This window comes from Peromyscus eremicus, chromosome 9 (assembly GCF_949786415.1).
Source record: "Peromyscus eremicus chromosome 9, PerEre_H2_v1, whole genome shotgun sequence".
NCBI classification, from domain to species: domain Eukaryota; kingdom Metazoa; phylum Chordata; class Mammalia; order Rodentia; family Cricetidae; genus Peromyscus; species Peromyscus eremicus.
Window position 1 is genome coordinate 84,426,332 of NC_081425.1, and position 20,129 is coordinate 84,446,460.

At 51.9% G+C, this 20,129-nt stretch overlaps 1 protein-coding gene and 1 long non-coding RNA gene across 6 annotated transcripts; one reads left to right on the plus strand and one right to left on the minus strand.

Moving 5' to 3' along the window:
• Window positions 1-1,178: 1,178 nt before the first annotated feature.
• LOC131919617 (uncharacterized) lies at window positions 1,179-3,830 on the minus strand. Of its 4 annotated transcripts, none has more exons than XR_009381316.1 (4): window positions 3,341-3,830; window positions 2,780-2,906; window positions 2,483-2,607; window positions 1,181-1,493 (listed from the first exon to the last, which is right to left on the minus strand). It is a non-coding gene; the product is annotated as an uncharacterized LOC131919617 (long non-coding RNA). The 4 variants fall into 4 exon arrangements; XR_009381315.1 differs by having other exon boundaries at window positions 1,182-1,493; window positions 2,780-2,903; window positions 3,341-3,829; XR_009381313.1 differs by lacking the exon at window positions 3,341-3,830 and having other exon boundaries at window positions 1,179-1,527; window positions 2,780-3,084.
• On the plus strand, window positions 1,437-15,794 carry Prkcd (protein kinase C delta). 2 transcript variants are annotated; one of them, XM_059273948.1, is made up of 17 exons: window positions 1,437-1,557; window positions 2,442-2,641; window positions 4,021-4,081; window positions 4,255-4,417; window positions 4,511-4,542; window positions 5,618-5,703; window positions 5,891-6,020; window positions 6,930-7,030; window positions 8,222-8,318; window positions 8,583-8,683; window positions 8,793-8,966; window positions 9,170-9,261; window positions 9,801-9,863; window positions 11,454-11,592; window positions 11,699-11,887; window positions 12,359-12,487; window positions 15,407-15,794. In XM_059273948.1, the coding sequence occupies exons 1-17, from the start codon at window positions 1,446-1,448 to the stop codon at window positions 15,563-15,565; spliced, it is 2,028 nt and encodes a 675-aa protein (XP_059129931.1). In that variant the 5' UTR covers window positions 1,437-1,445; the 3' UTR covers window positions 15,566-15,794. The 2 variants fall into 2 exon arrangements, with proteins under 2 accessions (XP_059129931.1, XP_059129932.1); XM_059273949.1 differs by having other exon boundaries at window positions 8,586-8,683.
• Window positions 15,795-20,129: the final 4,335 nt, after the last annotated feature.

Consider the following 20,129-nt stretch of genomic DNA (forward strand, 5'->3'; position numbering starts at 1 on the left):
CCTCCTCAAGCTGCTCTGGTCATGGCGTTTATCCCAACAGCGGAGAGCACACCAGGAGTCTTATTCTTGCAGACCTGCGCCTTTCAAGCCCACCACTATGCAGGCTCATGCATACTCCAGGCCAGGAGCCCGCAGCAGCTTCTCCGTTTCTGCCCTCCAAACTCTCACGGGCACTGGTCTGGCACTCAGCATTTGCCCACCTGCTGGTTTCAGGCCTGAGACTGGGGGCTGTGGGCACAGGCTGAGGTTGTAACCCTGCTCTCACTTTGACTGAGCAGGAGCCAGACCTGGGCAGGACTTGGTGGGATCAGCCTCTCTAGTCTGTCTGTTCTGCTCTGGCGTGGCCCGGAGCTCTGGCTGGGCACTCTGGGCTGGGCTGCAGGCTGAGGTCAGTGTTTCCTGTTGAGCTCATCTGGACCGGGAGCTCTGGGAAGACCGGACTGCTCTTCTGGTTGCCCTGCTAAGGAGCTGGATGGAGCTGCTTCATGCTGGGCAACTGGGTTTTTGTTTTTGGGGTGTGTGTGTGTGTGTGTGTGTGTGTGTGTATTTTTCAGGGTGCCCTGAGTCCAGCTTTGTATATTACACTCACCATTAAAATACAGTTTTATATTTGGAGAAAAATGTGAAACTGCACCCCTTTCCATGTCCCCCTACTGTGTTCCTTTCACGCCTCCTTACCTGCCTGGAAAGGATCTTGGTCCCTGCCTCCACTCTCAGTTTGAAAGGACAGGAACTCTAAATAGGTAGGAGACATGTGACCCTGAGGGGCTTGTCTTCAGAAGGGTGGGGTGTGTTGAACAAACAGGGCAGAGTTAGTAGAGCTCTAGCCTTCCATCTGGCTCAGCCTGAGTCTCAGTTTGCCCATCTAAAGAGTGGGTTCTTTGGCTAATGAAACAGGACTCAGTTCGCCATGCTTCTCTGCGTAGGTGGTTATGAGCAAAATCAACCGAGAATCAAGAGGGGCTTCATGAGCCCAGTAGAGAAGAGAGCAGTTGCTGGCACCGAATGGGGAGCCCAATACATACTAGGTCTCTGGCATGCTTAGGTGGTCAGTAATTGGCCACGAGAGGGGTACTGAGTGACTTCCCCAAATGATTGCCTCAAGATCACAATTCAGATGCCTCCAGGGTCCAGTTCAGGAATGGGGACAGTATCCTGACCTGGTAGACAAAAAAGCAGTCAGCACGGTGGCTGTTGCTCGACAAGTCTGGTTTCCCATCTTTTAGTTTTACCAGCAGCGCCTCAACCCAGACTTAAGTTAGACTGCCCAGCTTTCCCCATTGGCACCAGAGACTAGTGCATTTGCTGTACCATGTGGGGCAGCTCCAGTGGTGAGCTCTGTGGAGAGTGGGGGCCTGAGTAGCATCCCGGCAGCGGTCTCCACCGCCTCTGCGTCACTGTCTCGCTTCATCCCTTCATGTGCACAATCTTCCGCAGGCTTCACCATGGCGCCGTTCCTGCGCATCTCCTTCAATTCCTATGAGCTGGGCTCCCTGCAGACAGAGGACGAAAGCCAGCCTTTCTGTGCTGTGAAGATGAAGGAGGCACTCAGCACAGGTAGAGTTGGAAGCTAGTCCCTGGAGGGGCATGGGACCTTCTCCCCCAGGTTCTTCTTGTCTCCCTGAGCTACCCTGCTGAGGATGCAGGAAGACAGAAGCCACCAAGTTCTCTCCAGGATTTGACACTGATTGAATTGCGCCTCCTACATCTTGGGTTTCACCCCATGATTTCCACGTCTTCTTGGGCCAGGCCCTGAGCTGGACACTGAGGCTATTGTGTTCCAGAAGTGGCTTGGCCTTGCCTTGTCCCCCAGCAGGGGGAGCTGGACAGGTCACAGGAGATGAGTCTTGTGCTGAGGGAGCCTAGGGTCAGGGTGGCTTTCTGGAGGACACACCCTTCACTCTAGTCTCACCTTTTGCTCCCTGCCGGCTACCGCCTACACCTTTTAGGTTCTAGCTGAGCTGCCCCTTCCTCCAGGAAGTCTCTGGATGTCAGGGTCAGGCCACTTGATGGCAGGAAGGTTTAGAACCACGGTCTTTGTCCTCAATCCCATACAGCTGTGACTTAGTGGTTACCTAAGGAATACAGTGGTTCGTGTCTCTGTCTGGGACTTGAGACAGGGCCAGGCCATGTTCCTTGCCAACCAGTCCATGGCTGGCATGTGGCCGCTCTTACATGTGTTCACTGGGTGAATGCAAACAGAAAGAGAAGTTGAAATGGAGCTGGAGCAAAAGGATTATAGGAAAGGGAACAGCAGGAGCGAAGATGAGAGGTGGGGCCCACCAGAGTACCCTAAAGACACGAGAGGCTGTCGGGTGCTTCGTGGGATGCTGGAGAGCTGTAGCCGAGCCTCGGGACTGGACAGAGAGCAGGTCGTGTGGCAATGAGGGATAAGGAGGGAAGGAAGGACTTAGGAGTCCTAGCCTGACTTCCCGTTGCAGAGCGAGGGAAGACTCTGGTACAGAAGAAGCCCACCATGTACCCCGAGTGGAAGTCAACATTCGATGCCCATGTCTACGAAGGCCGCGTCATTCAGATTGTGCTAATGCGGGCAGCTGAAGACCCACTGTCTGAGGTGACCGTGGGTGTGTCAGTGCTGGCCGAGCGCTGCAAGAAGAACAATGGCAAGGCTGAGTTCTGGGTGAGAGGCTCGTGGGCCGTGGTGTTGCATGTGCATTGTGTGCTTGCGGGATGGGTCTTGGTGAGTGACCACAACATCAGGACCAATTACCAGTATGACTTTGTAGCCACTGTGGTTTGAATCCCGGCCCTGATTTACCTCAAGGTCTCTTGTCAGAGTGAGCATGAGTATCCAGTGCTTTATTGCAAGCCAGTTGTTGTATCCGAGGTTTATGAGCCTATGTACTTGGGAGGCTGAGGCAGGGTGGTCACAAATTCAAGACCTGCTGGGTATCGAACGTAATGAGATCCTGTTTCAAAATGTGAAAGTATAAAATTAGAGTTGGGGATGTAGCTCAGTGGTTGAGTGCTTGTCTAACATGCACGAAACCATAGATTCTGTCTCCAGCACCGCAAAGTATGGAGACGCTGCAGAATATGACACCTTGTAGGTGGTGAAGGGAATTATCTTGGTTATTGCAACTACTCCTCTCCCCTCTACCCCTAACCTCCCCACCCCCGTTAATTTTGGAAAGGCAGGATATGCACTGTAAAGTGGTGTGTTCCCGCTCCAACACCAGGCTCTGTTTTTGAGAGGCACCCATTGTTCCTAGTTGGGGCTGTTTTAAGGATAGTACAGGTCTAGCCAGGCATGGGACCAACATCATGATATTTAGCAGCCAAGAGATAAGAGAAGGAAGCTGGCAGCCTGCCCACTCACCTGCTGAAACGAGGGCTCTCCACATGCCACATGTGCCCACGTGCATCTCTGGTGGTGTACTTGGTGGCAGTAGAATGCCAGGCCCATACAACCCTGCAGGCTTCTGCAGCCTAACTAAAAAGGCTCAGTGACCATTGAAAGCACTGGTCAGCCTTCAGTGAGGAATGAAGGCACCCAGATGGAAGAGGGTGTGACACAGGGCTGCTCAGACTCTCAGCCAGTTAGGCAGGGACACAGGAGCCCCCTGGCCATATGCTCTTCCTGAGAAAATGCCACTGGGTCTGGGTCCTGGAATAGAAGCTTGGGCCCTTCCCTCTAGATGGTCTGGGCTAGATAAGAACCTGTCCCAGAGTACACAGTGTGTGTGTTTCAGGGATGGTGGTGTGGTGTCTGAATGTGCATGGGGGATGGGGTGAGGAGTTTCCCTCCGCACTGCTTCTGGGCCACAGGGCCTAGTAGGGTGTGGGCTGAATCCTTTCACTTCCCCAAATGTAATAATACCCTGGGTGCAGAGTGGGGCGGGGCTTGGGCGGGGCCCTGCCCACTCTGGGCAGGCAGGTGTCTGGCCAGGCTATAGGGCTCCCCCCTTGGCCTTGGGGGAGAGCCATGGGGCGGGTTCTGAGTCTCACCAGGGTCAGGCCCGCCCTCACTGATTTAACATCTCCCTCCCACCCCTGCAGCTGGACCTGCAGCCTCAGGCCAAGGTGCTGATGTCTGTGCAGTATTTCCTGGAGGATGGGGGTAAGACTCCCCGACATGGGCAGGGGCAAGCTTGTTTGCCAGATCAGGGGCAGAGCTCACACTGGTGCCTAAGGAAGCAACTCCCATGGGGTTATGTTGGGACCATCTTGGGAGATTTGCAGGGGGAGCATCCTTCATGGACCCTGGGGCTGACTTCACTCTATGGCTCATAGATTGCAAACAGTCTATGCGTAGCGAGGAGGAGGCCAAGTTCCCAACCATGAACCGCCGTGGAGCCATTAAACAGGCCAAAATCCACTACATCAAGAACCATGAGTTCATCGCCACCTTCTTTGGGCAGCCCACCTTCTGCTCTGTGTGCAAAGAGTTTGTCTGGTGAGAGCTGGTGACACCTGCTGGGGGTGGCATGGGAAGGAAGGGACTGAACTGAAGTGTCCTCACTCACTCTGCTGGGGCATTGCCTTCCAGGGGCCTCAACAAGCAAGGCTACAAGTGCCGGCGTGAGTCTTTCCTCTATTCAACGCGTGCGTGAGTGTGCTTACACATGCCATTGTTTGCATCCCTGGGTCTGGATGTCACGTCTGGACGAGAGCCCTGTGTACATGCGTGTGTGTGCTCAAGTCAATTAGTGCCAGGCTGGCTTGTTGCAGCTTGTCAAAGCCAGTTCTGTGTGTTCCTTCCCAACTCAGTGCAGGTTCTCAGGTTGTTGCCAAAAATAGGCTGTTGTAGAGATTTACACGGAAACCAGCCATGGGGACACACACACACACACACACACACACACACACACACACACACACACGGTCTCTGCCCTCAGGGGTGGGTGTGAGATCTTCACTAGCACTCTCCTGACTTGGTGTGCTTGTGTGTGCAAGTATCTGTGATGCACAGGTGTGAGCGTACCTTTCACCCTGACATGCAGTGTGGAGCAGACTCTACAGACTGCAGGAGTGAGCCATCAGAAGCTGTTCTATCATTTGCTCACTACAAGGTCAAGTTCCTTAGCACTGGCCCAGTGCCTCTGTTTCCTTGTCCATTCACATAAAGTGTGAAGGCCACTGGGGTAAAATATGTACGCTATGTTTTAAGGGCTTAGCAGGTAGTGAGCATTCAGTCTAAGAAGCCTATTGTCATGATTGTGCAAGCTTTGTATGTGTGTACAGGTGTCTTTGTACTGGGGCGTGTCATGTGTATGTGTGAAAGAGAGCTTACTTAGCAGCTATTAGCTGACTTGGAATACAGAAATGGGAAAGAGAGGCCTCTCCGGCCCCCATACAGCCTCCCTTCTGCCCACCCCCCACCCCACCCCGGGAGTTCCTGACCTTCTCTATTTTCCACAGCCCTTTAGATTGGCCCATCTCTTGCCCGTCCTTTCCAGGCCCCTTCTGGAAGGGCTGGCAGGAGGAGGAAGAAATAAAGCCCTGGGCTGAGGCCTGTGTAGGGTGAGGGTGTGGGCGGCCAGGGAGAAGGCTAGCTTTGTGCAGAGGGCTGTCCTTGGCCAGCTGTGCCAGCTCAGACTCTGCCTCTCTTGGTGCCTCCCCCTCCCTGTCCTGGGCCTGCGCCCCTTCCTTCAAGAATGCAACGCCGCCATCCACAAGAAATGCATTGACAAGATCATCGGCCGCTGCACGGGCACTGCGGCCAACAGCCGGGACACCATCGTGAGCTGGGCCCCCGGGGTCTGGGGACTGGGCAGGCAGGGGGCTGTGGGGGCCCCAGACTCTCCTTTCCTTCTTCGGCCTTTGCGATTCCCAGACCTCGGGGGAACCCTGTTAAGGATCTGACACCGCACGGGGTTAGGGGAGAACTGGCCTGTGACCCCTGACCTGTAATACCCGTTCCCTCTAGTTCCAGAAAGAACGCTTCAACATTGACATGCCTCACCGGTTCAAGGTTTACAACTACATGAGCCCCACCTTCTGTGACCACTGTGGCAGCTTGCTCTGGGGACTGGTGAAGCAGGGCTTGAAGTGTGAAGGTGTGTGCTACCCAGATCCCAGCTGCCCCCGACCTCCTGAGCCCCGGCACCCACTGTGATGCTGCACCTCTTTCCCTGAGACTTCAAAGGACTCTCATCTGTCTACCCTTCCCTTGGGGGGGACCCCTCATTTATGGGGAACCCATCCTCACTGGCCTTCCTGACTTATGAGACCCTCTGAGCTGCATCCTCAAGTGTGCCGCTGGGGATCACTGAGGAGCAAGTGACTGGAAATACTTAAGCAAGGCTTGCACACACTAGTCGGCCCTGCTGCCAAGCCTCCTTTATCCCAGGCTTCCCTTCAGGGGCGTCTCAAGGCCTGAGGAAAGCTGCCTATCTTGCTTGTCCCAGATGTTAAAGGGGTTATAACTAGCTACCATTCTCCCTCCCTCTCCCTCCCTCTCCCTCCCCCTCCCTTCCCCCTCCCCCTCCTTCCCTGTCCCCCTCCCCCTCTTCTCCTTCTCTTGCTCTCTTTTCTCTCCCTCCCTGCCTCCCTCCCTCCCCTTCTTTCTTCCCATCTCCCTCTCCTCTCATTCTCTCTCTTTCTTTCTTTGACCTCGGCCTCACACTGTAGCCCAGGCTGACCTGGAACTGTGTAGCTCAGGCTGGCCTCAAATGCAGAGCAGTCTTGCTGCCTCGGCTTCCCAGTTGCTGGGATTATGGGTGTGAGTTACTGCCTCCAGATACTTTCTTTTTCGTACTTAAACCACGACATGCTCGAAATGCTCGTGGTGGCTTCAGATGCCCTCACCCCTAGAAGCTCAACAGTCCAAAAGTTCTCTCCTCCCCCTCCCTCCATGTCCCTCTCCCCCTCCCTCCCCCTCCCTCATTCTCCCTCTCCCCCTCCCTCCCGCCCCCCCTGCCCATTTCTGAGACCTAACACTGGCGGTCCACTTGTGCCTCTTGCAGACTGTGGCATGAATGTGCACCACAAATGCCGGGAGAAGGTGGCCAACCTGTGTGGCATCAACCAGAAGCTCTTGGCTGAGGCCTTGAACCAAGTGACCCAGGTAGGCAGGGGCAGTGGGATCTGGACATGGGACGGTGTAAGCAGAGGGTATCAGGGCTCACAGAATGCCCGGGGAGCCCTGAGGTGGGTGAGGCTTCTGCAAGGTCATTGAGGAATTTAAGTGGTGCAGAGGTAGCCTTGTAATCTTGGGAAATTCATCGTTCAGGCGGTTCTGAGGGGAGATGGCGACTGCAGAGCTGAGCATTGGGACATTTTGAATAAGGACAGAATCTGATATATGTGCAATGTGTGGTATATTGTGTGGTATATATGATATATGTAGTGTGGGTGTTATGTGTGTGAGAGATGCGTGTGTGTGTGTGTGTGTGTGTGTGTGTGTGTGTGTGTGTGTGTGTATATGTGTATGTGGTGTTTATTTGGTATGTAGCATGTGTGTCCAGAGTATGTTATTTATGGGTAGGTGTTTTATAGAGTATATGGTATGCACATATGTATGCTGTATGTGCATAGTCTAGGTTTGTTTACATGGTGTATGTGTGTGTGTTGTATGTATGCAGTATGTGATATGTAGAGGTGGGTGGTACATGGCATGTGGAGTGTATGTTGTATATACATGTCTGTGCATAATACATGTACATGCATAATACATATGATATGTGTAGGTGTATATGGTATGTGAATGTGCAGTGTGTATGTGTTGGGTGTATAAGAAAGGGGTTCTCATGGTCTGTGTGTATTTACATATGACTGGAACTTAAGGGATAATAAAACTGTAGAGTAAATTTCTAAAGCCAGAAATGAAGTTAGTGGCTGGCAAGATGTTTCAGTGGGTAAAGGCACTTTCCACACGACCGGACAGCAGGAGTTCCTTTTACAGAACCTACAGAACAGGAGAGAAGCCTCCCACAAGCTGTCCTGTGGTATATGCATGTGTGCACATGTGTGCATACACATACACACAAATGAATATAAAAAACTGTTAGAAAAAAGAAATGGGATTAAACAATTTATTAAATGCTTAGGAAGGTATGGTTCAGTTTACTAAATTTCTGTGCCTATAATCTGTGCCTTTCAGATCGCAGGGCCAGGGGAAGGAAGGAATGTGGGTAGCCTGGGAGTCCTAGGCCCTGCCCCTCTGACACCATTGGAATTGAGGGGATATTGTGGTGGGGTCCCTTCCCTGGCCTAGGAGTTCTAACCATTTGGCTTCCTTCTTTTGCTCTTTCTCTAGAGATCTTTACGGAAGCTGGATTCAGGGTCACCAGAAAATGTTGGAATATACCAGGGATTCGAGAAGAAGACAGGAGTCTCTAAGGATGACGCCCCAGGTGAAGTGGGGCCAAACATCCCCTTTAAAGCTCCTGTTCCCCAACAGAGCAAAGGAAAGGGCTGGTCTTCCTGAGGAGTGAGTCCTGCCTGGGTTGAGGCACCGAGCCCCTTTCTCTCTGACCCCTTCCCCAGCCCACCCTTGGGACTCCAGTGAGTCTTTCTGTCTAGTAAGTTCAGAGAAGAGGTAGCACCATGGGGAGTGAGCCCCTTCTCTCCTTTCCTGTGCCCTGGGAAGAAGGAGTCACGTCTCTCTCTCTCTCCAGCAGACAATGGGACCTATGGCAAGATCTGGGAGGGGAGCACCCGGTGCAACATCAATAACTTCACCTTCCACAAAGTGCTGGGCAAAGGCAGCTTTGGCAAGGTGAGAGAGAGCAGCCTGAGGACCAGGGCTCAGGGGGTCCCTGCTGCACACCAGAGGCTGGGTGCTGGCGACCTGCAGGGCCTTTGCTCAGCATCCTGCCCGTTGGTAGGTACTGCTTGCAGAGCTCAAGGGCAAAGACCAGTACTTCGCAGTCAAGTGCCTGAAGAAGGACGTGGTGTTGATCGATGATGATGTGGAATGCACCATGGTGGAGAAGCGGGTGCTGGCGCTCGCCTGGGAGAATCCCTTTCTCACCCACCTCATCTGTACCTTCCAGACCAAGGTTTCTGGCCTTCCCCATCATTGCCCGTGCCCCGACCTGATTATCCCTCACAGTGGGGCTGTGTCTGTTACAGTCACACCTCCTAAGTTGTCACCGTCACCCCAGGTCCTGTGTCCTCTACTTCCTTTTGGGGCTCCGTGATCTTTTGCAGGGGTACCTTCTACTTGTCCCTTTACCTCTGCTCACCTCCTGCCCCACTCCAGGACCACCTGTTCTTCGTGATGGAGTTCCTCAATGGGGGTGACCTGATGTACCACATTCAGGACAAAGGCCGCTTCGAACTCTACCGGGCTATGTATGTGAGGGCCCTTTGTAAGGAGAGGGACTTTGGCTGAGTGTACTGCCACTCTGCCCTTTATCCTTCCTTCCCTCCCCTGGAAAAGCTTGAGTCAGGACAGAGCTTGCACTAGGGAGACTCGGGACACTGTGTGGGAAGCATGCTCTGGCTCTGGGGCCAGCCCAGGTACTCTAGGTCCTTGTCGTCTCTTTGGGCGTCAGCCAGAACAGCAGAATGGATAGTGCCCTGCACTACATGGACCGTGGTGTGTGACCCCTAGACGACAGTAATAATGTCTTCAAGTGTTTGTATACCCCTAAATTAGCAGCATGTGTTTGCACACTTGTGTCAACAGAAGTGCCCTCCTACAACACACCGTTGGCTTATTTAGCTTTCCCTTCAAATTTACTGCCTAGGCTTCCAGCCCCCACTTACCTGATTAAAAAATGTACTTGGTTTGGTCCATGGTGTTGGTAGAGTTGTTTATAGCATTTCCTGTCCCGGGGTAAGGTGATGGGACTGGTGGGCAAAATCCTGGAACATTGTTTCTTGCTCAGGTTTTATGCGGCTGAGATCATCTGTGGGCTCCAGTTTCTACACAGCAAAGGCATCATTTACAGGTATTGGAGGTACTGGGGCCCCTAGGACTTCTGAGAAGGGTGGTGCCTAGTCTGACCACAATTCCAGCTTAGAGTGAGTGAGTGGCTGAGTACTTGCCTAACCCCCAACTCGGTGTGAGAATTTTCCTGCCCCTTCAGCTGAGGCTGGTGCAGCCCCAGGAGCTGGGAGCTCACTGCCCATACTCAGTGCTGTTGGAAGGGAGGCAGCCCTGGCAGGTACAGTGTCTCCCTATGTTATGCTCATTATTCTCACTCCAAAGCCCCCAACTGAGCAATCTAAGACTTCACCAATATGAACTGGCTTCTTAAGTCTTCATCCAATACATTATGCTCTACCCTATGGTGGAATGCCTTACACTCACCAGAAGGGCTGAGGCTGCACTCTCTATCTTGATGTGGAATGATATGAAACTATTTATCAAGCTGGAACTAACCGGTGGAGCCAAGTTGTGATTTCACATCTCTGTAATCCCAGCACTCGGGAGGCAGAGACAGGCAGATCTCTGTGAGTTTGAGGCCATCCTGTGCTACATAGGACATCCAGAGCTACACAGCCAGACTTTGTCTCAAACAAAAAATAATTAAAAATCAGCGTGGGCTGCATATTGAGACCCTATCTCATAAAAGAAAAGAAAATCAACCAAACCAAGCCATGTGACAGTGTGTATCAAATACTGGTGTTGCAGTGTTCTGGGGTGGAGTGGGGAGCTGGAGAGAGAGCAGTTTAGAGCACCTGCTGCTCTTGTAGGGTTGTTTTTTGTTTTTTGTTTTTGTTTTTTTTTGTTGTTGTTGTTGGTTTTTTTTTTGTTTTTTTTTTTTTCCTCAGTGTAGTTTTGGTGCCTGTCCTGGATCTCCCTCTGTAGACCAGGCTGGCCTCGAACTCACAGACATCCACCTGCCTCTGCCTCCTGAGTGCTGGGATTAAAGGTGTGTGACACCGCTGCCCAGCTAGGGTTGGGTTCTTAGCATCCACATCCAGTGGCTCACAACTGCGTATAGTTCTAGTTCCAGGGATCTGACGCCCTCTTCTGGCCTCTGTGAGCACCTACACTTGTGTACTTACCCACCCACAGACGCACACATATAATGTGTAAATAAAAAAATACTGATAAGTAAAACTCGGGAGTGAGAGACATATTCCAGTTTGCGGTCCGTGCCTAGCATCACTGGAGGCTGTCCAGTGGTTGAAGCAGAGAGGATCCTTGTACTGTTTGTACATTCTATTACGTATTCCCATTCAGATGACCAGTGAGGGAAACCAGCATGGTCCCTGCCCTTGTTGAGTTAGATAAACCTGAGCTGGGTAGAAGCGGGATGGGATATGTCTGCCAGCCAGTGAGGTGACAAGGGGCAAGCGATGTCACTCGGGGCTTCAGGGGTAGGGTATTGTGTGTCCCACACTTAGCACAGTGGGTGGCGGCCAGAAGGCCCTTGGGTTTAGCATCCTGAGCTGCTTCCCTTTCCCCTCTGTGTTCTCTTGTGCTCCAAGGGAAAGCTGTGGGCTTGCAGGGCTGAAGCCCGCATGTGGCAGCAAGGCTACGGAGGATTAGAACAGGCACCCAGGGCTATTCTGTCCTTTCCTCTCCTCAGGGACCTCAAGCTGGACAATGTGATGCTGGACCGGGATGGCCACATCAAGATAGCCGATTTTGGGATGTGCAAAGAGAATATATTTGGAGAGAACCAGGCCAGCACCTTCTGCGGCACCCCTGACTACATCGCCCCTGAGGTGAATACATGTCTCTCACTCAGCTATGCACTTGGCCTTGTTAGGGTAGAGCCAGGGGGCTTCCTGAAGAAGCCTGGTACCCTACTTTCACCACTGTTACCCCCAGATCCTGAAGGGCCTGAAGTACACATTCTCTGTGGACTGGTGGTCCTTTGGGGTCCTCCTCTATGAGATGCTCATTGGCCAGTCACCCTTCCATGGCGATGATGAGGATGAACTCTTTGAGTCCATCCAAGTGGACACACCACACTATCCCCGCTGGATTACCAAAGAGTCCAAGGACATTATGGAAAAGGTGAGCCTGGCTGGGGCTTGGGGTTTCAGGGGGACCTGTCTCTGGAATAGGGCCTCCCTGGGGCTCCATGCCTGACATATCCCAAGTCTTGGTCTGTCCCTGTTTCTAGGCATTCCTTTCTGAGTCCCCTGTCTGGAATCAACAGGGTGTGGTGACTAAGAGGTCAGGAGACAGACAGACCTGAGGCCAAGTCCTGGCTCTGTCTGTGACTAGCTGGTGACCTTGGGTGGGTCACTTAACTTCCCTCTCCTTATCTTCAAACTGCCTCAGAGTTGATAGAAGCACGTAGAAACCAGTAACACTCAGCACCCCAGCTGACAGTGAGAGTCAGTAAAACCCAGAGCTTACCCTCAGCCCCAGAGCTCCTGGGCTGAGTCTGTCTAGCCTTGCGACCCTTGGGCTGTTCGCAGTTTGCAAAAACTCCAGTTTCCCATGGCCTTGAGTCCTGACCGAGGCCCCTGTGGATTGCAGCTGTTCGAGAGGGAGCCAGTCAAGAGGCTGGGGATGACAGGAAACATCAGGATTCACCCCTTTTTCAAGACCATCAACTGGGCGCTGCTGGAGAAGCGGAAGGTGGAGCCGCCCTTCAAGCCCAAAGTGGTATGTCACCCCACCCCTGTTCTAAGGGTCCCTCCCTTGCTCTGCCCCCTTCCTGCATCAATCCCACACTCGCCCCCTTTCCCTTTTCCAACAAGCCTGCTTCCTGTTCTCCCCGGCATGCTATACCAAGCTCTTACATTCTCATAATCTCCTCAGTCCGGCTCCAGCAGTCTCACAGACAGTTTTGGCACTGGGGATTCAGTTCATGGTCAAGCATTTAACCTAGTATGTACAAAGCCGTAGGTTTGATCTTAGTACCACCAAGTAAGAAGCAGAAGCTGAAACAAGCCTGATAGAGCATACCTGTAATCCCAATACTTGGGAGGCAGAAGCAGGAGAGTAACCATAAGTTTGAGGCCAGCCTAGTGTTCATAGTTGTTTTTCAGCTGGCTAGGGCTGCGTCGTGGAACCGTGTTTAAGAACAACGACAGAAAAGTGGTGTAGTGGTGGGGAGGCACCTGGTGCTCGGGTAGGAGAGCCTTGTAAGTCCAGGTCAGCTGGGGCTGCATAGTGAGACCCTGTCCAAGAGAGACGGACAAAGAGACAGGACCTCACTGTGGTGTTCAGTCTGACTCAGAACTTGGGAGTGCAGCTGTCCTCTTCCAGATGCACCCCACCATGCCTGCTGCCAGCCATCTTGTAATGAAATTCTTCAGTACTCTGTGTTCTGGAAACTATGTTTTGACCACCAGAGTTAGGGCTTCACCTCCATGCTCCATCTGTCTAATCACCAATCACATCCATTTTCCAGTCGATGTTGGACATGCCAAGTCCTTGTTGGGTGCACTGTATTGGGCTTTGGTGAAGTAAGAAAAAGCCCCAGAGCTAGAGGAGCCCAGACAAGACGTTTGCACACTGGTGACAATCTGTGACAGAAGACAGCAGTGTGGGAGATGTCACAGGGCACACATCTATGGGTTGCTTTTGAGAGGGTCTATCAGTAGGAGCCTGGGATGCAGGGAACAGAGTGGTCTGAAAGGCTGCCTGGAAGAACTGCTGGGTGTGAGTACGGCTTGGGATGTCAGACCAGGCAGAGGGCAGCTAGAGGGTATTCCTGGTAAGTGAACAATGCTTGAATCAAGGCCCCAGATCCTCAGAGGCCACTGGGACTGGTTGAGATAAGAAGCAGATTGCATCACTGGGAACTTGCTGGGTGTGATGATGTACACGTGTAATCCTAACACTCAGATGGACACAGGAGGTCCTCAACTTCAAGCCCAGGATACACAGCATGATCCTGTCTTTTAAGAGAGAAGTTAGGACACTGTGTCTCTTTTGTGATCACAGCTTCTTCTCTGCCTTCCTCTCGATTGCTCTCTGTCCTCTGCTGGGACATACTGTTCCCACTGGGCAGTCTCTGTGACATGCCCCACATTTGTGCTTTGAGACAGCAGGGCACTTTCCCTTGTGGAGCTCCTATTCACAGGCTCCCTGAGCAGGATGACAGCTGACCCAGCTGTAAGAGCAGCACATGGCTCTTGCTACTGAGAGAAGTTTCTTCCTGCACACACCAGTCAGGTGTGATGCCCCACTGGGGGCAGGACAGGGCGGGCATAGTGAACAGGGCAGTGGGCTCTCAGCCTCAAGAATGGGCCTATCAGGAAGTAAGCCCAAGGGCTCCCGTATAGCCAGCTCAGTGGCAGAGTGCTCACCTAGCATGTCAGTGCCCTCCCCAAATAAAGGTAAAAATAAAAAAAAAAATAAAAAAAAAAAGCCAAAGCCAGGCATGGTAGCACAGAACTGTAATCCCAGCCCTTGGGAGGTGGAGGCAGGAAAATCATGGGTTCAAGGCCAGCCTCAGTTGCATGAGACTTTGTCTTGAAAGAACAAAAACAAAATAAAAACCAGGTTCCAATCTTTCACCCATCAAACCTCTGGCCACAGAGCAAGGCCTAATGTCTCTGAGCCTGTTTTTCTGCAAATAGAATAGTAACATTTCTCTCTGGGACTGTGGGGTGGGGTCAGATGAAGGAAGGAAGTAAACCCAGGGCTCCTCTAATCCACCGGTTGTCAAAAGAAGCCAGAAATCTAGATTTCCATGTTAAAAATGTTGCTTCTGATTCTATCCACACACACACGGCCCTGGATGTGAGTCCCAACAATTTGCCAAACAAACCAGTGCTAGCTGAATGATCGGGCCCTCTAGCTCAGTTTGGCCCAAGGGTCACCAGAGACCTGTTACTATCTTGTCCAGGCCTTGAGGGCAGTGAATTAGGAACTTTTCTTATAGACAGACTGAGAATAAATATTTCGAGCAAGCTTTGCAGGCCAGGCAGTCTCAATGCAGCCATAATCCATGTGTCAACAATGAGTGTGGTTGTGTAGTCATAAAACTTGATTTGTGGGCACAGAAATTTGCATTTGACCTCATTTTCATATAACATTGGATATCCTTTTAATTGTTTTTTTTTTTCCTCCCAACCATTAAAAATCACAGGGGCTAGAGCTGGAAGTGGTGGTGCTTGGCGGATGATGCCAGCGCTTGGGAGGCTGAGGCAGGAGGATCATGAATTTGTAGACAGCCTGGGCCACATGAGACTTTGTTTCAAAAATACTAAAACCAAAACCAAAACCAGCTAAACAAAAATAGCAAAAGCTATTCTTAGCTTATAGGCCCCATTAAAAACAGAGCAGGAGACATGTGGCTGATAGGCTGTAGTTCATGCCCCTGTTCTGGACCATGTCCCCTGTCCTTACTAACCCAGTGCGCCCCACCTGCCTTCCTCATCCCTTGAGGAAATAGCATTCCCCTATGGTGGGACTGCCTTTAGGTGACCAGTGACATCATCTTTCCCGATTGAGTGGACTGCCCTGGCTTGCCCCACCAGGACCCAGAGGCCTGGGTGCCTGTCATGCCTTTGAAAGACCTTGGAGATACCCCGACAGTCACACTCACCCTCTGCTGCCTTCCTCTCACAGAAATCCCCTGCAGACTATAGCAACTTTGACCAAGAGTTCCTGAGTGAGAAACCCCGCCTTTCCTACAGTGACAAGAACCTCATCGACTCTATGGACCAGGCAGCCTTCCAAGGCTTCTCCTTTGTAAATCCCAAGTTTGAGCAACTCCTGGACAAGTGAGCTCCCAGACCTGCTTTACACGCCAGCAGAGCAGGCCAGTCTGCCCTGGTTCGCATTCGCATGCATGCCCATGGACAACAGCGGGTGACTGGGTGATTTCTGCTGCCCCCTGCACCCTCAGAGGGTTCGGCTCTTGGTGGCTGGGCTCACAGTACTTCCTCTGTGAACTGTTTGTGAATTTCCTTTCCCTTTGCCATCCGAGGGAAACTGTAAATCCTGTGTTTCATTACTTGAATGTAGTTATTGAAATATATATTATATATATGCACATATATATAATAGGCTGTATATATTGCTCAGTATAGAAAGCATGTAGGAGACTGGTAATGTGTTGACCTTTTTTAAAAAAACATGTACACATATATATGTATGTGTATGTATATATATGTGACCAAAAGAAAAAAAAAAGCACAAGCTGTCTGAACTACAAGGTTCTTTTATGTGTGTCTAAATAAACACTGAATGGTACCAACCTGGCTGTGGGGACATTTATGTCCCAGGAAGCTGGTAGCAGGTGCTTCTGCCACTGTTGACTGTAGTCACAGACCCCTGCGTCTTCATGCAAATGTGTTTGTATTTAGGGGTTTCCCTTTGCTCCAGGGCCCTGGGACTACAGGAACCTCAGATGTCTCTGTGGGGTGATGGTAGGAGGTGAGACCGGCTATAATCTGTCGCTGGGCAGAGAAGGTCAGCCCAGAAATTGAGAGAAGCGGAAAGCCAGGCCTGAAAGCTTTAGCAGAGGCTTAGGCCCGGGAGTGTGTCTCAGGGATGGAGCGCTTGCTTAGCATGCATAAAACTCTGGGTTCCATCTCCCACTCGATCAGTGTGTGCGCACACACACACACACACACACAGATGGTATATGTAAAAAGGGCACGTGGGATGTAGTTCAGTTGGTAGAGCACTTGCCTAACATGCATGAAGCCCCGCCCCCAGCAGTGTATAGACCTGACATTTGGGAGGTAGAAGCAGGAAGATCAGGACTTCAGGCTTAGCCACGCAGTGAGTTTCAAGGCCAGCCTGGGCTATAAGAAACCCTGTCTTTTTTTTTTTTTTTTGGTTTTTCAAGACAGGGTTTCTCTGTGTAGCTTTGCACCTTTCCTGGGACTCACTTGGTAGCCCAGGCTGGCCTCGAACTCACAGAGATCCACCTGGCTCTGCCTCCCGAGTGCTGGGATTAAAGGCGTGCGCCACCACCGCCCGGCCGAAACCCTGTCTTAAAAATAATAATAATTTTAAAAAAATTTAGAGGCTGACCCCAGATTAAGCAGAAAACAAAGAAAGGAAAAAGCCTTTAAGCATATCTGGATTCAAATCCCAAAACAAAGTAGCTGTCCAACAAATGTCATGCCCCTTGATTGTTTTAAGCATCAACGCCCTCATCTGTGAAATGGAGACAGGGCAAAGAGGTGACAGCTGTAACTGCATGTCTTGTTTTCTTTCTTTTTTTTTTTTTTTTTTTTTTTGGTTTTTCGAGACAGGGTTTCTCTGTGTAGCTTTGCGCCTTTCCTGGGACTCACTTGGTAGTCCAGGCTGGCCTCGAACTCACAGAGATCCGCCTGGCTCTGCCTCCCAAGTGCTGGGATTAAAGGCGTGCGCCACCACCGCCCAGCTGTCTTGTTTTGTTTTTATGAGACAGGGTCTCTCGAGCTTGCTATGTAGCGCAGGCTGGCCTTGAACTCAGAGATCCGCCTGCCTCTGCCTCCTGAGTGCTGAAATTAAAAATGTGCGCCCCCATGCCAGGCTGTAACTGCACATCTTATTGCTTATCTTCATTTTGTTTGTTTTCCGAGACAGGGTTTCTCTGTGTAGTTTTGGTGCCTGACCTGGATCTCACTCTGTAGACTAGGCTGGCCTCGAACTCAGAGATCCACCTGCCTCTGCCTCCCGAGTGCTGGGATTAAAGGCGTGCACCACCACTGCCCGGCGCGCTTATCTTTATTCTTGAGAGATGAGTCAGCGTCTAAGTTCTAGAATTATTCCACAAGAGTCCTTGCCTACCTGGAGGAGAGGGGAGGGGCAGGTGGGAGAGAAAATGCCTAGCTCCTGGACGGTGTGGCCAGGCATGCTCCAGTGTGCTGACCTCACTGCCTGCACAGTCAAGGAGCCTGGCTCCAAGACACAGCACCTGGCAGCTGCCTGTGAGCCAGCGTGGCCTTGGTATGCAGAGTCGCTGGCAGGGCTCTCTTCATCACCTCCATGCCCCCATTCTACAAGCTTCGTTTGTCCCCTCCCTCCCTCCTGCCTGCCTCTGGGGCACAGGTCTCAGACAGGGCTCTCCCTTGGGCCCCTCTGGTCCAGCCCCTAGGGCCCAGCTGGCTCTTTGTCCTGGAGGTGGCTGAGGCAGTCCTAGCGTCTGATTGGCTGGTCCAGTAGCCATGCTGCTGACTGCCAGCAGTTCATTCTTCTGGGCTGAGGTACAAATTTCCACAGCCTGGGAAGGCAGGATGGACTGGAACGGACCCAAGGAGAGCTGTAAGGATGGAAGTGGAGTTTGTCCTCTCCATCCTCAAGAAGCACTCCTGTCTCCCACTGTACCTGTGCCGGGCTAGCCTGGACATGGGAGCAGTGACACTCATCCCGCTTAGGCTCACAGACAGTGTGACGTGGGGTGTGCTAGAGAACCCCGGGGTAACGGAAGTCCAGAGGAGGTCCCTAGGGTCCCCAGTCTCCCACTTCTGCTACGACGTGCAAAGGTCCCCAGAACCCCCATGAGGCCATGGGCAATGGCCATAGCACAGAAGTGGTGGCGTTTACCTTTAGGGCCATCCTGCCACTCTAAGTCAGAGCCTTGTACACAGCACTTCATGCAAAGATGGGGTTCCTCCTCTGTGGAAGGGAGGGCTGAGTGGTTTATCAACTTCGGGCAATGAGACGTGGCTGGAACACAGTATCTGGAAACTAGGCCTAAGGTTTGAGTTTCACTGTGCTACCCACGCACTGGATCATTTTCTTACAGCCTCAGTCTCCCCACCTGTAGACTGGAGTCACTAATCTGTGCTGCCTCGTGGAGCAGCTGGTTCAGGAAGGCTTCATACAGGGCCAGTTGGTGCTGATGCATGGTGGCACAGTGTAGGTCTGTGGGACCTGCCTCAGGAAGCCTGATTCCCCATGGGAAGTGGCCCCCAGGGATACTGTCGCTGTCTGATTGCCTGGAAGGGCACATGTCTCTAGACCTCTTCCCAGCTTTTGAGTAGGTGCCAGACCCGACTGTGGCCTAAGGAAATGCCAATCATGCTAGACTCAAAGCCACTTTTCCTGGCATCTAGGAGGAAGGCAGGTTGCCCTTTCCCTTGCCAAGTGGGCAGGCAAACATCAGGGAGCTCAGTCCTCAGTGTAAAGGACAGAGCAAGTACCCCCCACTCAGTACGGGACAGATGAACACGGATGCTCCGGAGCCTGGGGACGGGAGCACAGGCTCCTCATTCAAATTGCCCTGGTTCCAGTGCTAGTGACCTCAGCAAGTGACTTCATCTCCCAGAGCCCCGCTTTTATTTCCTCCACTGGAGAATGGGGCTGACCATGATGTTGCTGTTGGCTGTGACGACACAATGGTGTTGATATGTATTGCATATAGACTTAGTAAACAGCAGCCGCTGTGCCCTGCCCTTCAGTGAGAAGAAACATTCTACTCCACACTGACTGGACTGCAGGTAGGCAGCTAATATGTAGCCATCCATCACTCAAGGCTTCCCCTTCAGACAGGGGTACTCGAGAACCTCCTGCCCAGACTTGCTAGGATGCCACTTCTACACATGTTAACAATGTAACGGGAGGAAACAGGAAGTGAGCCAAGGTCTGGGCATCTGGGGAGCTGTTTAAGGATGTCCCCGACAGGCGCAGGGACAAGAGCTTGCAAAAAGAGCTCAGTAGAGAACTAGTGCTTCGATGGGATTCCACCTGGTTGCTTCCATGTGCCTGCTTCAAAATATATTTTTTCAGCTCGGTGTGGTCGCCCATGCCTTTAACTCTGTGAGTTCAAGGCCAGCCTGGTCTACAAAGCGAGTTCCAGGGCAGCCAGAGCATAAGGAAACCCTGTCTCAAAACAATAACAAACAAGATATTGTTTTTTTTTAAGTGTGTGTGTGTGTGTGTGTGTGTGTGTGCACATGTGTGTGTAAGTGTAGGTACCCTCAGAGACCAGATCCTGTGGGCTGGAATCACAGGGAGATGTGGGCCATCTATTGCAGGGAATGGAAATCAAAGTCCGGTCCTCTTAACCACTGAGCCACCTTTCTAGCTCCAGATATGCCTGCTTTTGAGGGCACTGATACCTAAGGGGTACAGGGCAGAGCTATGGAAAAGAAAGATACGCAAGTGAGTGAATGAGTGTGTGGATGGATGGATGGATGGACGGACCAGCTAGACTCTGCGTGTCTGTTAGGCCACCTGGAATTCAAGTGTCTGTCAGTCGGTGGCTCTAGAATCCAGGATACATCAGCTGTGCATACTGATAAAAAGTACACGTCTTCTGTGCCAAGTTCTAAGCAGGGGTCTCGGCCCTGGCCGAGCCCTGGAACCCAGTGCCCAGGTTGGCCAGGTCTAACTACATTCTGATCTTGAA